This window comes from Amblyraja radiata, chromosome 1 (assembly GCF_010909765.2).
Source record: "Amblyraja radiata isolate CabotCenter1 chromosome 1, sAmbRad1.1.pri, whole genome shotgun sequence".
Classification (NCBI taxonomy): Eukaryota; Metazoa; Chordata; class Chondrichthyes; order Rajiformes; family Rajidae; genus Amblyraja; species Amblyraja radiata.
In genome coordinates this window covers 89484652-89499088 of record NC_045956.1, presented here as the reverse complement: position 1 = coordinate 89499088, position 14437 = coordinate 89484652, and the positions used below count along the sequence as shown (strand labels likewise).

General features: G+C 44.4%; 1 protein-coding gene across 1 annotated transcript; it reads right to left on the bottom strand.

Annotated features, from left to right (window-relative positions):
• Positions 1-11696: 11696 nt before the first annotated feature.
• Positions 11697-12356, bottom strand: sod3 (superoxide dismutase 3). The gene has a single exon (XM_033031898.1). It carries the CDS (start codon positions 12354-12356, stop codon positions 11697-11699), a length of 660 nt encoding a protein of 219 aa, XP_032887789.1.
• Positions 12357-14437: the final 2081 nt, after the last annotated feature.

Genomic DNA, 14437 nt, shown 5'->3' with positions numbered 1-14437 from the left:
TGCATATTGATAAAGATTTACATGTAAATATGCAAGATTATAGCCAATAGCTAATTTCTATCTTTAGTCCCTTTGGCAGCAAAAAGAAACAATTATACAAGACACACAACCAACTCAATTCACACAGACATCCATCACAGTGAGTCTCCTCCTGACTGTGATGGAAGGCAAAGTCTTGTCTCTCCCCTACTCTCCATCCTCTCACGATGTTAAAGCCCCCGGCGGGCGATGGTAAGTCCCGCAGCTGCTAAGACCGTGCCAGCAATGTAAGGCCCTGCTCCAGGTCTTCATGTTGGAGCCCCCGGCGGGCGATGGCAAGATCCGGGGCCATTAAAGCCGTGCCCGGCGATGTCATGCCCTGCTCCGGGTCGTTTTCAACCCCGCAACTCGGGCGGGAGAAGCTGCCGTCACGGTAGCTCCGAAAAGCAGTCTCCCGCCAGGGTCCCGCGAGCTCCCGATGTCACCGTCCACAGGCCTGCATCCTGAATAATTCTTCCCATCTTTGGCTGCCTGTCTGGGGATGACACAATAACAATATCAATTAATAATCAAACTCCAAATATTCCTAAGCCAAATCTCACGTTGGATCCAAATCTCAAACGTTAAAGTCCCTCCAATTCATTACCATTCAATTTAGAGACCAAATTCAATTTTTTATCAATTTATTTCTAATAATCATAATTTAGATACAAAGTAGGGGTTTTACCCCAAACCACAGAGGAATGTAACAATGTTACAAAATTTTGAGATTTTAAAAATCAAGTCTGCAATTTATCCCATCAAATAAAGCATAAAAAGAAGTTTAATTTGACACCTAATTTGACACTTTCATATCTTCAGTATTAAAAAAGTTATGGCCATTTTCATACTCTGAAATTAGCATCTTGTTCCCTATTGCTTTTCCATTGAATTGGCATCTTGGTCCCTATTGCTTTTCCATTGACTTAACTCAAATGCTGTGATCGAGGACAGTCAAAAGTCCATAAGTTTCTTAAAAATTAATTGAACTGAATGAAATTTACAGTTATTATAGATTGGAGCATTCTGAAACAAATATGAAACAATCTTACTTGTATAACCTGAAATTAAAACATATAATTGGTTAGTTACCTAATTTGTAGCTAATTACAACATTCAATTACTAGATCTAAATATCTATCCATTTCTTAAGAAAAGGTTAACATTTTTAAATAGCCTAAGTGTCCAAAGAACATTCACACAAGAATTCACAATATAACATGATTATTAAATCTCATTGTCATGAATTTATAGGCCAAATGGAAGGAATTTTGTGTTTTATTCCTGCAAATTAATGGCCATTTAAATCATCTCGCGAGTGGGATTTTGTGGAACGCGATCGATTGGAACGTTGCGGTTTGCTGTGAATTTAAACCCCATATCAGCAGGAAAAACACTGCCGGTTCGTATGGGGCCTAAATCACCTTTTTGCAGCGTAAAATTTGGATTAAAGTAATCCTAAGAAGCAAGTTTATATGTAAAATAAATGGCTTACCTTTATTTGTCCCGTACGGGAGATCCGTCCCGTTGTCGGTGTTCAAAGTCGATTTTTATTTTACTCCAGCAATTAAATTATCCAGTGATGTTTTTAAAAAAACTTCATAGAATGGATGTCGGAGCGATTTCTCTGCAGCAGCTGAACAGCCTGAGAAAATCAACTCCGACAGGCAGGAGAAAACAGCGTTTTAATCCCGCCCCCCTCTCAAAGACGCCAAAGTCGCGCACACGGTCAGTGGCAGAACTGATAAGTTTTGTAACATACCTAAGGAATGTCTTTTTCAAATTCAAATTCAGTTCTTTGAAGTGGAGCATGCCCCAATAGTTGTCATAGGTTGTCGGTGTTGTTTCTTTAGGAAAGATTGGATAGTGTTACTTTCCTTTCCTTCACTGGTGTCAAAAGCTAGATGATGTTAAAGTTGGGCACTAGGGCAGGCATCTCCTTCTTCTCCCTTGATGTCAGTTTCAAAGGAGTAGGGATACTGAGGAGCACCTTTCTCTACCTACATTACCTGAGCTGTCTTCTGCCCATTCTCAAGTGGTCTGTGTATTTTTTACCTCACTCCCCAGATAGTATGTTGTCGCTAATACTGTCCTGCAGGCACAAACTTAGTAACAAGTTAGCACAATAGCTCCTTTCCCCACTCCCGTACCTCCTGCACTATAAGTTCGATTCTTCTCTCCCTGGTGCCAGTTCAGTTTTCCTTAGTTCCCATTCTTGTTGTCATCAGTTACTATGTTTCCCTTCTCGTGATCCTTCCTTTTAGTGTGGCTTCTCGATCCCAATTAGATTCTTTGTGTCTCCTCCCAGGATTTGGAAGGGGGTGATGTTCTTTCTGGTTTTTATTGTTAATTTTGGGCCATGTGAGGATGCCTTCAGATTTCTTTTGTCATATTAACTGGCAGGTCAGGGCTACCGGAATGGGTTTGGTTGCCAGAATGCCCCTGCGCCCTGATCTCCTGGCCAGTGTCCTCTTCCTCTACTTTTGGGGTCCCAAGTGTCCCGGTAACCTCTCGGGATCCACTGATTTCTGAAATCCCTTGGCCCTCTTCTTTGCCACCTTCCTACTCAGTATTCCCTCACAGGGCATGATCGGCTACATTGTCCTGATTCCCCACAGTTGTAGCGCTGATCAGGTCTAACAGCTCTATAGGGGGGTTGCACGTAAGGTCACCGGGTCATAGGGCTTGACGCACGGAGCCACTCAATCCATCTGGAGGACATCCGTAACTTCTGGTATATGTTATTAATGCTAGAAACGCGTACTTTCCTACCTGTTAAAAACCGCCAAAATGTTGAATTTTTGTGCTGAAAAAATTGTGGAAGTCGGGGTAAGTGTGAGAGACATGTACCCAACTTTAGAATTCCAAAAGTGAAGCGAAATGAAGGTAAAGAGAAGCAGAGCTGAAGGGACCACAGCCGCTAAAGTGCTTGGTGAACATTGGCCATGCAGATATCGGAATTGAAAATATTGGGAATTATCGCGTTTGCTCACTGCATTTCATCAACAGTAAGGCATTATTTGTGCTTTTCTTGATTCCTTTGGTATCGAAAAAGTCTCAGAAGTGATAAATCAAGCTGTAAATTTTTCTTCAGATGCGTTTTCATTTTGTAGGTAAAAACCCAATTGAGAACCATGGGCGATTTAAAAAATTTACAGCCATATTTATCACTTCTGTAACTTTTTAGATGCCAAAGGAATCAAGAAAAAACACAAATAATGCCTTAGTTGATGAAATGCAGTGAGCAAACGGCCAATGTTCGCCAAGCACTCTGGCTGTTGTTGTCCCTTCAGCTCTCGCCATCTACCGTCATTTCTCCTCACTTTTGGAATTCTGAAGTAGACTAAATGTCTCTCACGCTTATCCCGATTTCCATTATTATTTACAGCGCAAAAATTGACAATTTTGGCGGGTTTTAACGGGCCCACTACGCTGGAAACAATGGTAAGTGCTTACCTGCAGTTCATCGCGTGTACTCTACTTGGAGTAGCGTAGCAATAGTACGGGTCATGGGTCGTGACCCGACTGCCGTGAAACCTCCCTATACCCTCTCCAACCAAACCGAGGAAAAGTCGGCTCTCTGAATGGCAGGTCTATCCAAGCTTTAAGAACCTTCTCCTCCTTATCTTCCTCTGTCGTTATTTCCCGTTTCTGGATTCTTAGTATGGGTCTCTGAGCTGCCTTCGGACCAGGTTGCATTAAAGTGTGAACATCTGTGGCCCGGGGATCATTTACACCTACTGCGGGACTTAATACCAAAGGTGGAGTAGGCAGCTTCCTACAAGCGAACTGCGTATGGGGAATCCGTTCTATACCCACATTACCGGGAAATGCTCCGACCTAATAATACTATCCAGTGGCGGAAATCCCGGGGGGGTGGGGGGGGACGACGACGACTCTGTTTTGAGAAGAAGGGACGATCCCCCCCCCCCTCATTTTTTGTAATCCAGATTTTAAAACCCGGTGAAATCGCCAGTTTCCGCGAGACATTGGGAGTGGGACTCCTGATCGAGGGCGGCGATTGGACGAGAGAGACGTTGGTCAGCAGGCAATGGGGGCGGGAGATGACGATTCAGCGTGATGATTGGAGGAGGGAGGTGTCGGTCACAGACGGAAGTAGGGGGGTGGGATTGAGGATAGAGTGCAGTGATTGGAGGAGGAGACGTGCCCAGGTCATAGGGTCACAACGGCAGCCCTGGACACAGACCTGCACCTCATCCGCAGCCAGGATAGATCCCGGCCGGGACTCCAGCGCTGCAATCGCTGCCGAACCGCCACTGGACCATCCCAGTCCCCACCCGAGTGCCCCCCAACCCCGACGCCCGGGGTTGGCCAGAGATGTCGGGAGTCAGATGGGCGCGGTGCCCCCAGGCCCACAGCCAGCACAGAGAAGCAGCACTAAACCCAGCTCAACTCTGCCTCTCCCGCAGTGTTAACCTAAAGTCCTGCCTGAACTTAAGGGAAATATGGCCCAGGCTTACAGCCGGTGCGGAGAAGCAGCGCTATCTTCACGGCTCCGGACTGGTATTCCGTCAGTTCAGGCAGGGCTGTAGGTTAACCTGGCGAGACAGGCAGAGTTGAGCTGCAATTAGCACTGGATTGAGCTGTAATAACCATTCACAGGGCCCACGGCAGAAGCCTTCAAAGCCTTGCGTATGTGTGTGTGAGTGTGCGCATGTGCGCGCGGCCACCAAGAAATTGTGTCCCCCCGATCCCCTCCATATTTTGATAGCGATTTCCGTCACTGTCAGGATCAACCACTTCGTATCCTCCTGCTGTCTCACCCCCTGGAAAAGCTACTAGTTCTGTCTCTGTACTTCAGGAAGGATTCTTTCACTTTCCCACAACTGGATTTCCTAATTAATTTTGGTACCCACTTCGGCAGAACCTTCCTTCTAGCTCCTTGATCTCCCATACTATCCTCCACTGGTGGAGCAATCATAGGAGCTAGAGAGTCCTTCCCCGATTTTTCCACTCTGGATTTGAATTTAGTGGGAGGAGTCGAAGATACCGCTGACTCCTCCCGTGCCCTGCTCGCAAGCTGCGCATGGTGTCTCTGAACTGACAACATTAGTGCGCTGTGAGGAATGCTGTGGCTCCATTCCAAATAATTCTACCCACCCTGGCATATTGTGAGCCTCTCTCCCTTTGAGGTCCACAGATACTGTGCACTCTTACTAAACTTAATAAGTTTGATTTTAGTCGGCGCCTCCCCTTTAAGAGCCATCTCAGTCATTTCTCTTTTAGACGCCGGTGTTTTCTCTTGCTCCTGCTGTTGGCTTCCACCATCTTCCTTCCCCTGTTCCGGAATGTCCCGAGAAGGACCAGTTCTCTCGTGTTCCCCTCTAGTCACTAACTTGAACGCTGCCATTCTTAGAGTAGAAAGCAGAAGGATCTCTTTGTTTATTTTTCTTTTACTGAAGAACATTCTCCATATTCCAATTAGCTCATTCCCATCTTCACTGTTTCCATATCTTCTAGCAATTGTTTCTATGTGGGTTATTCCTACTATGGATTTTAGTCCACCCGGCGGCCAAAGTTCGCTCCTCAAAACTCCATTTAATTCTCCAGATAATCCTCTTAATCTTTCTGCTTTATACGGAAGCTTCTCGCAAATTATTCTTAGTGGGCTTTCGGATCTATTTGAGTCCTTCTCTGAGACATTCCCCATTTGTTTGCACAATAGACACAATACAAACTAAAATTCCAGACACTCACACCTATTCAAACTCAGTCCTTCCTTTCAGACTCCAAGGTCAATGGAATCGATCCCACACAATGGATAACCGTCTCTTAGATTCACACTTGTCACACAATTGTTCACTTCCAACCATTATTCAATCACCCACTCAATCGCTCCTATTCAATTATTCAAATCAATCGCTCATATTCAATCGCTCTCCCAACTTTCTTAACAGTTAGATCACAATCACTTCATTCAACCCTCAACTTTCAAACAAAGGATCTCCGGTTTCTTAAACTAAGCCTCCAACTCTTAATCACAATCTCTCTCAAGCAGCATTCTCTCCCACTCAAACCACTTTAAGTTCACAGACAAACAAATCCTACAACGCCAGTAAATATAATCAAAAAAGAAAATATTCCGCCGATTTCAAGTAACCCCAGACACACCCCAATATAAGCATCCACTTGTTATGCCGATAAATCACACGCTAATAAATCCTCCTCGTGGCGCAATCGGTCAATGGAATGACTCCTCCCCCAACACGGCGACCGAAAGAGTACGAGCCCTGATCGAACCATCACAAATCGGATTTTAACAATACTACAATCTAAACAATTACAAATATTTAATTCAAACACACTTTTACTTCAATTATCTAACACCCAAAAGTCCTTAAGCACTCACACAAGCAGCAATCCGCTCCGACTAGCGAAGTGCCTAAAATCAATGCGAAAACCGCACAGTGGGTCCGATTTCTGCACTCGCGATCGAAACAGCTCAACACCCTTGATCGCAAATTTGTGTTCGGGGATCCGTTGAGATCCCGGATGAGCCCCCAATGTAAATAGCTTGTTCTAAGCTTCCCCCCAGTCTAGTTTCAGTCAAAAATCACTGAGTCAAGCACTTGCGCAACTAATCTTTGTTTTGACAAAACACAATTACAGTTCCCACTACTGTACCTAACCACCGCGGGTTCGATCCTCGTATCTGCCTGACCAAGCCCTCCCAGCCTTGCTCAAGTAGGGACACCCCAGAAGGTCCAGCAGTCCCAAGCGTTCTCCCAGAAGATGGACCTCGTGGGAGCGGACCTTTATAGGTCCCCGAAACTTGAGGGGCCAAACCACATGGGGGTGGTCTCTTAACAGATATCAATTAACCCAGTACATGATAGACATTTCCCCAACCCAATAATACAGTGACTAATACATTGTATTCAAACGGTGCTTCTCAAAGGAAACAAACATCGTAACATGTGCCCTGACATGCAAGAAAACCAGACAAGGCTCAATACTTAATCCAAACAACATTTAGCAAAGTAAACCTTTGCAACATTATTTACAATGTGTATGTCTAGTTTGCATTTATCCAACCCATTCTATGCAATTTGCACCTAATTGTCAGTATCTGCAGATGTTCCATTCTCTTCCTGCAGCTGTAATCTATGCTCTATACAAACTGGCACCATTCTGCAGCTTGTCCTATTTCTGCAAAAGGCGGATTTAAATTGACCAAATGGCCGAGCAGCCCAGAAGCCTTTACGCAAATTTAGTGTCCTGGCATCTCTAATTTGGCCAGAATTAACATTAACACCAGGGAACCTTTACAGTAGCCAATTAACCTACCAACCAGCATGAAACTTGGGATGTGGTGAAAACCGAGAACACTCGGAAGAACCCTGCATGGTCACAGGGAGAACGTGCTAACTCCACAGAGTTAGTAGTGGTCAGGATTAAACCTGGACATTGCATACCGTGGAACACCAAGAGGTTCAAACTCATTTTTTTTTTAACTGAGGGGAACATCACATTATTAGCATGATTTTCTGTTTTTCTTTTTTTGTGCTTCGACTGTAAATTGAGGATCGGACCATTATCTCCATGTGCACTTTCTTTGTCTGACTTTGGAAAACATCCACGTGGCAGCTGGGCGCCAGTCTTGTCGGCTGCAAGAAGCCTGGCCCAATGGTAATAAATCTAGTGTCTCGGCCGCAGACCAGGGACTAGCTGCATCCTTGCCCCAAAATCAAATCATCCCGCAGGTTTCTGCTCTCACTGAGCTCATGCGGTGGAACATGGGTGGTCTGTACAATGGTGGGAGGTTATTTGTAACTAAAACATTGAGAAATTGAAGGTGTGGGCGCGAAGCTTGGATCTGATTTTTTTAATTGATGTCGTCTAGAAATATTTTATTACTTTGTTTAGTCACGTTATGTTATACACGAGCGCTGGCAGTATGACCCTACATACTGTGAACAATGGCCGTACTTCCAGTACGGCCATTGTTCACAGTATGTAGGGTCATACTGCCAGCGCTCGTGTATTAGAATAAGGTGCAGTCTTTCATGTTGGCTGAATAATTGGATTGCTTAATGCAACACAAATCATCGAACGGTGGGCATTCAACCGGAAACATGCAGTTCTAGGAGTTCAACCTGCATGGAGGTGAGGTAGCTAGTTCACGAACAATGTTGAGTGGTGGGAAACTTGTCATCACCCAACGTTTGCAGTTAAAATGGGGCAATACTTTTTCAGGCCTCGTTCGTTCATTGTGAGCTGCTGACTGCAGTCACATTCATGAAATGGAGACATAAGCAACTGCAGATGTTCGAATTCTGGGCGAAGCACAAAGTGCTGGAGGAACTCAGCCAGTCATGCAGCATATGTGAAGAGAAATGGACAGGCAGCGTTTGGGGTCAGAACCCTTCTTCAGGCTGATTGTAGTAGGGGGAGAAAGCTGAATAAGTGAAGGGGGGGATGAAACAAAGCATGAGAAGTGATTAGTGGATATTGGTGATGGGGTTAGATTGGCAGATGAATGGAGTACCTGACAAAAGCTAGGAGACAAATGGATGGCAGATAAGGAGAGAAGTGAAACGTAAAACCAAAGGGAGGGATATGAATGGGAGGTTTTGGGGAGAGGGAAATTAGGGACTCGGGGATGGAAGATTGAAATTGGGGAGGTTTGATATAAATGGATAAGGCACTGGTGAGACTGCAAGTGGGGTACTGCACAGTTCAGGTCTCCATTATTTTAGGATGAATGTATTTCAATTGGTGGGTTGAAGAGTTTGATTCCTGGCGTAATGCATTTACAGATGATGAAGCTTTCAGGAGGTTGGGCATGCACTGACAGGGATTTACAAAAAAGAGAATTTATCTAATTGAAATGTATGTGATGTTGAGAGAGAATGACATAGATGTTTCCTCTGGTGATGGATCAAGTCTGTCGTTGTTAACCACATCTAGACTAGGTATCCCTTACTGTCCCTGATTTGCCATCCTTTGATAACTCCTAAATATTGTGTTTCTGAGTGGGCGTGTGTTTGTTTCTGACTGTGCACACCACACCTGCATGGTTCACATCTGAATGGTGCGATGGCAGTCGCTGCAAGCCGCCTTCTTCTTGAAAGAATGTTCTTGTTTGCCATTGATTCAAACACCATAATATTATTTAACGATGCATCGAACGATAAAAGTGTGGTTGACTGTGTTGTTCACCTGAGGGCTGAGTTGGCAGTCTTGGAAAGTCATGGATGAAAATTTCAGTTCAGAGCTGCTGAGGCAAGAACAGATGAATGTGGAGGTGGTCTTTGTGATGAGAGAAATGTGATGAGAAATTATTCAACAAGACTGTTCAACAATCAAAATGGTCAGGGAGAGGAATGGAATGTTTTTCTGTGTGTAGTGCTTGGCTCACTTGAATGATAAACCCTTGGCAATGAAGGTGCTGGGAGAGATGGTGGTAAAGTCGAGCTGGATGTAACAATAGTTCGCAAGTGATCTGACGTCCTTTGGTGATGTTGCTTGTTATTGGATGATCAGTGCCATGGAGGCAAGAGTGATGCAGCAAGGTCAGAATTATATGATTTTCTACTTTATAAGAATAACTTGTACACTGTTGTGAAAGGAAACATGACTGGAACCAACATGGAGTTGCAGGAAAGCTGGCATAGACTTTGAAAACAACGACACATTTAAATATTTGACATGGAAGGGAAGTTCAAGATGTGACTGTGGTTTGTAAGGCAGGAAATGAAGATGAGGTTATTTTTAAACCTTCTGCTTTGTTTAGTTTTGCCAGTGTATCTCTGATTTGGAGAGACTAGAATGTTAATAATAGAGTAAAAATGTATGTTAAAATTGCAAAAAAAAATGACGATAATTCATTTGCAAAAGTTAATACTTACTTTACAATAGCTTAAGCATGCTGATATTGCAATGGGTGCAGAACAATTGCAACATAAATAATCATATTCGACCGTCAAAGAATAATGATATTCGTGTTATTAAAAACGACACGGGAACATTAAAGAAAGTTTGCCATTTTTGAAAACGTCATTCAAGTGATGGTGAAAAATGAAATGAAGCTTTTTTTTATTGGTTTAATCACAATTAGTATAAGAGAATTTTGACATTTCCTAACAACTGAAGCTACAAGGCACAAAGCTAATATCATGTTGTATCATGAGATTGAAAAGTTAACTATGCAATAGGAATTCTTCAAACAGAGAAGAGCTGTGGCTTAAGAAATGTTTAGCTCAGCAGCAACAAGAATGATGAACAATTTACTAGCCATGGGTATCAAGATGCAGTTTATGGATTGAACTAATAGTTTAGAAATATTCATTTTTTTCTGTGAAATTCCCAATGTCCTGTAAAATCTGCACAAGGTAGATTTTCAGGTCCAGGTTTAAAGTTTTGATTCAAGACATTTCAAATCCGTTACACGGCTTAAATAATTATTGGCGTGATTCGTGTAAAGATTAATTTGTGCTACCATGGGTTACCTCTCATTGTCGGAGGAAATGAGAAAAGGTTGTCCCTAAAAGCAACTCCAATTGCTCAATGTGTTAAAAGTAAAGTGTAGGAAGGAACTGCAAATTCTGGTTCACACCGTAGACAAAGTTCTGGAGTAACTCAGCAGTCCAGCTGGGTTACTCCAGCATTTTGTGTTAAAATGAAAGCTTTGATTCCCCGTGGCCCTTTCTTCCATAAGACTTGCCAGATGCTAATCTTTTTTCTGAAATAAGTTAGGGGAACCCAGTCAAGAGATGGAATAAAATCCAAATTTGTTTAAATTAGATTTTCAGTTGCAGCCCAAGTAATTGGCCGTTCAAATAAATGTAACAAAACTCTGCGCCTTTGCAAGGAGTTTAAGAACTTTTGCGAGCGTATTATAGAATACTACTTTTTGATACAAACGCGACAATGGTGCCTTGGGATAAGTATATAAGGATTCGGCTGAATGTTGTCATGCTTTACTCACGCCAACGAGAACGTAGTGAAGTTTGACACAAAAAGCTGGGGTAACTCAGCGGGACAGGCAGCATCTCTGGAGAGACGGAATGGGTGACGTTTCGGGTGGAGACCCTTCTTAAATAGTCTTTACATAGAAACATTTTTGTGTCTATCTTCGCTTTAAGCAGCATCTGCAGTTCCTTTTTCATGCAGTGAAGTTTGTACAGTCAACTAATTATATTGAGTTTCGGCGCATCGGATGTTCCCCGCTGCGGGTTTATTTATCGCTGAACAGTCATTCAAAAGGACCAATTAAACAACCTTACAGAAAACGGTAGCAGACACAGTCAATGGGAGGCAAGACTCCACCGGGTAACGATTCATATCATACAGTTGACGGGCATACCTGTATCTCGTACTGTCTCAGTTCCGCGGTAAGTAAGTAAGTACAGTTATTTACGTTTACGTCAAGAGTCTTGGTAACGTGGAAAGTTCAAACGTCAAGAATTAAGATTCTGGGACTTCCGAAGCCTTCCACAGAAAGAATTGGGTACTTGCATCTAACCCAGCTTTGCAATTGTTTACAAGTTGTTGCTTCTTAATGTAATCAGCGTTTGTGTGTGTGTGTGAGAGAGAGAGGGCTCTTCATTATAAACTATTTCATTCGCAGTAGGGGACTTATGAAGAGAGAGAAAGCAGGATAACGGGTTGAATTGCAGATCTGCTCGGCTGCCGGTGGAGATCCGGCCGGTGCCTCACATTTTAGGCGCAGCTTCTTTCCAAAGGTCGCCGTTGCTGACTGCGATGGTCCCACACGTCAGTCCTCTTCCAGAATGTCCCGTCTCCAGACTCTCCTGGTTGCCGCCCACCCCCAGGTCATCCTCCTTCTCGCGAAGCACCACAGCACGGCCCAGGATGGAGTCCCGTCCGAACAGGTTGGCTCTGAGGTTGCGCATATACTTTACGATCTTCCCATTTTGGACCTGGAAATTGTTGAAGTCGCCGGGGCGCTGGGGGTGGTTGACCCCGTAGGGATTGTAATGCGGTCCGGTGGAGGGGCAGCTGCCGTTCAACACTCCGTACTGGTGGACGTGCATGCCATGGAGGGACTTTGCAGCAGACAGCGGGAACCCCTCCAGGTTGACATAGGCTTGGAGTCTTCCGTGTGGGTAGCTCTGGGAGAACAACATGTAGCCGCTGACAGAGGGCAGGTCGGTGGCCAGGACCGAGCTGGCTTCCATCTCACATACGGCGTAGACTATGTTGCTTTGCTTGGGCCGCAGGTAAACTTGGCGACCGAACCAGTAGATCGGAACTGTGGCTTTGGTTGGTTTCACCGGCTTGCTTCTTTCCCCGTGTCCCAGCAGCACAATTGTACTTGCCAGGAGCAACAGATATATCGAAGAAACCTGCATGGTTGTCCGGTGTGGGAGCGAAGCTGGACAGGTTCGACAGCGTTGTTGGTATTTGGCGTGGCAGGAACTCCGAGAGTCTATTTGTACACCTGATCTGGAGATAACCTGTTCCAGAACTAAGTGCGGTAATAATTCCTGACATTGTGCACTCAAACTCTCCGGATCACGTCTCCCTCTCGCCGGCCCTCTGCCAAGCCCACCAGTGCCTATCCTTGCCGCACACCTTGCCACGATGTGGTGGACAAAATCCACCCGAAATGGGTGGCCCAGGTTTAGCGGGGTGACGGCTGGCGGGTCGGTGACTATGGAGTGGGAAACATTTCATTGACACCGTCAGTTTTTCTGACACTGGTTTGCCATGGGACCAAAGTGGTCACAACTGGGGCCAGCAGCAGTCGGCTGTGGGACAGCTCTTCTATGTTCAAGATAAAGAAAACTAATTAGCTTAATTAGTTTTCTTTATCTTGAATATTGAGAGCTGTCGACAAGCAATTAGAGGCAAAGTGGCGCCATTTCTGTGTGTTCGGCAAGGACGCCAAAAGAACATATTCGTTTTGGCGAGGCACAATGGTCTACAGATACTTAAATCCCGAGCAAAACGCAGTGCTGGAGGAACTCAGCTAGTTGTGCAGCATCTGTGAAGAGAGATGAAGAGGCGATGTTTGGGGTCGGGACCCTTCTTCAGACTGATTGTGGTAGAAGGAGAAAGCTGGATGGGGGGGATGGGACCAAGCATTATTAGTGATGAGTGGATATTGGTGATGGGGTTAGATTGGCAGATGAATGGAGTAACTGACAAAGGCTAGAGGTGAAAAGGAGACAAATGGATGACAGGTGAGAGGAGTGAAATGTAAAGCCAGAGGGAGGGAAGTGGTGGCGGTTGGCGAACAGGTCTTCAAAACCTGGACAGTCACGTCCAACGAGGAATCGGACCAGGAGTTCGTTAACCACCCCTCTGGTGAGCAGCCAGCTGTGCTGCTTGGTGGGCAGCTGGAACTTGGCGTACATCACCATGCATTTGTCGAAGATGTGACCAAGAATATTGATAAGAACAGTGCCGTATACATTGTCTACATGGACTTTAGCAAGGCTTTTGACAAAGTATGGCATGGGATACTGGTCTGGCTGGGAGTTGTTTTCTCTTGAGGTTACGAGGCTGAGGCAAGGCCTTATGAAGGTTTATAAAATCATGTGGGGCATAATTAAGGTGAATAGCCACAATTATTTCCTCAGGGTAAAGGAGTTTATAACTAGAGGGCTTTGATTAATGTGAGATTGGGAAGATTTTGAAAGAATCTGAGAGGCAATGTTTTCACAGAGGAGGTGGTGTGTACATGGAATGAGCTGTCAGGGGAAGTGGTAGAGATGGGTACTATTACGAGATCTAAAAGACACTTGTGCAGGTCCATGGATAACAAAGAAGGGACATTGACAGGAAGCAGACAAGTGGGACAAGCTTGGTTAGACAATTGATTGGCATGGTTGAGATTGGCCAAAGAGCCTGCAACACTGACTCAACTATATTGATATTCTGCACTTACAATTTGGTTTCCTGTACATTGAAAAAAACAAATATAAATTGAGTGATCACCTTGCAGAGCACCTCCAAAGTCCACAAGGATGACTCGGAGTTTCTAGTTCCGTCACTTTAATTCTTCATTCTACTTTCACTCTAACGAACCTCAACGTAAGCTTGAGGAACAGCAGCCCATCTTCCATCCTCACGTCTTAGTCTTGGGGATCCAATGTCAAGCTCATAACTCTAAGATAATCAATCATATTTGTCACAAGTGACCAATCCTGACATCGGCTCATCATGTGCCACATTAATTCAGTGTCTCTCTCCCCACAGATGCCGCCTGACCGGCTGGGTATTTCCACTATTCTTTTTTGTTTTAGATTTCCAGCAACTGCTCTGTTCTGCACCTCAGAGATCCAGCCTTATTTCCCTTATAAGCTGTTCTCATTTAATTAATAACCGGATGATGAACATTATACCACCTGAACATCCTTACTCATCATTATTGTGGCTATTCTCTTTGTTCTTGCCAATTCATTGCAATTTAAAACACTTATTTCTT

Bases quoted from the DNA above. Each gene is read 5' to 3' on its own strand.
- sod3 (XM_033031898.1), bottom strand. From the start codon at position 12,356: ATGCAGGTTTCTTCGATATATCTGTTGCTCCTGGCAAGTACAATTGTG.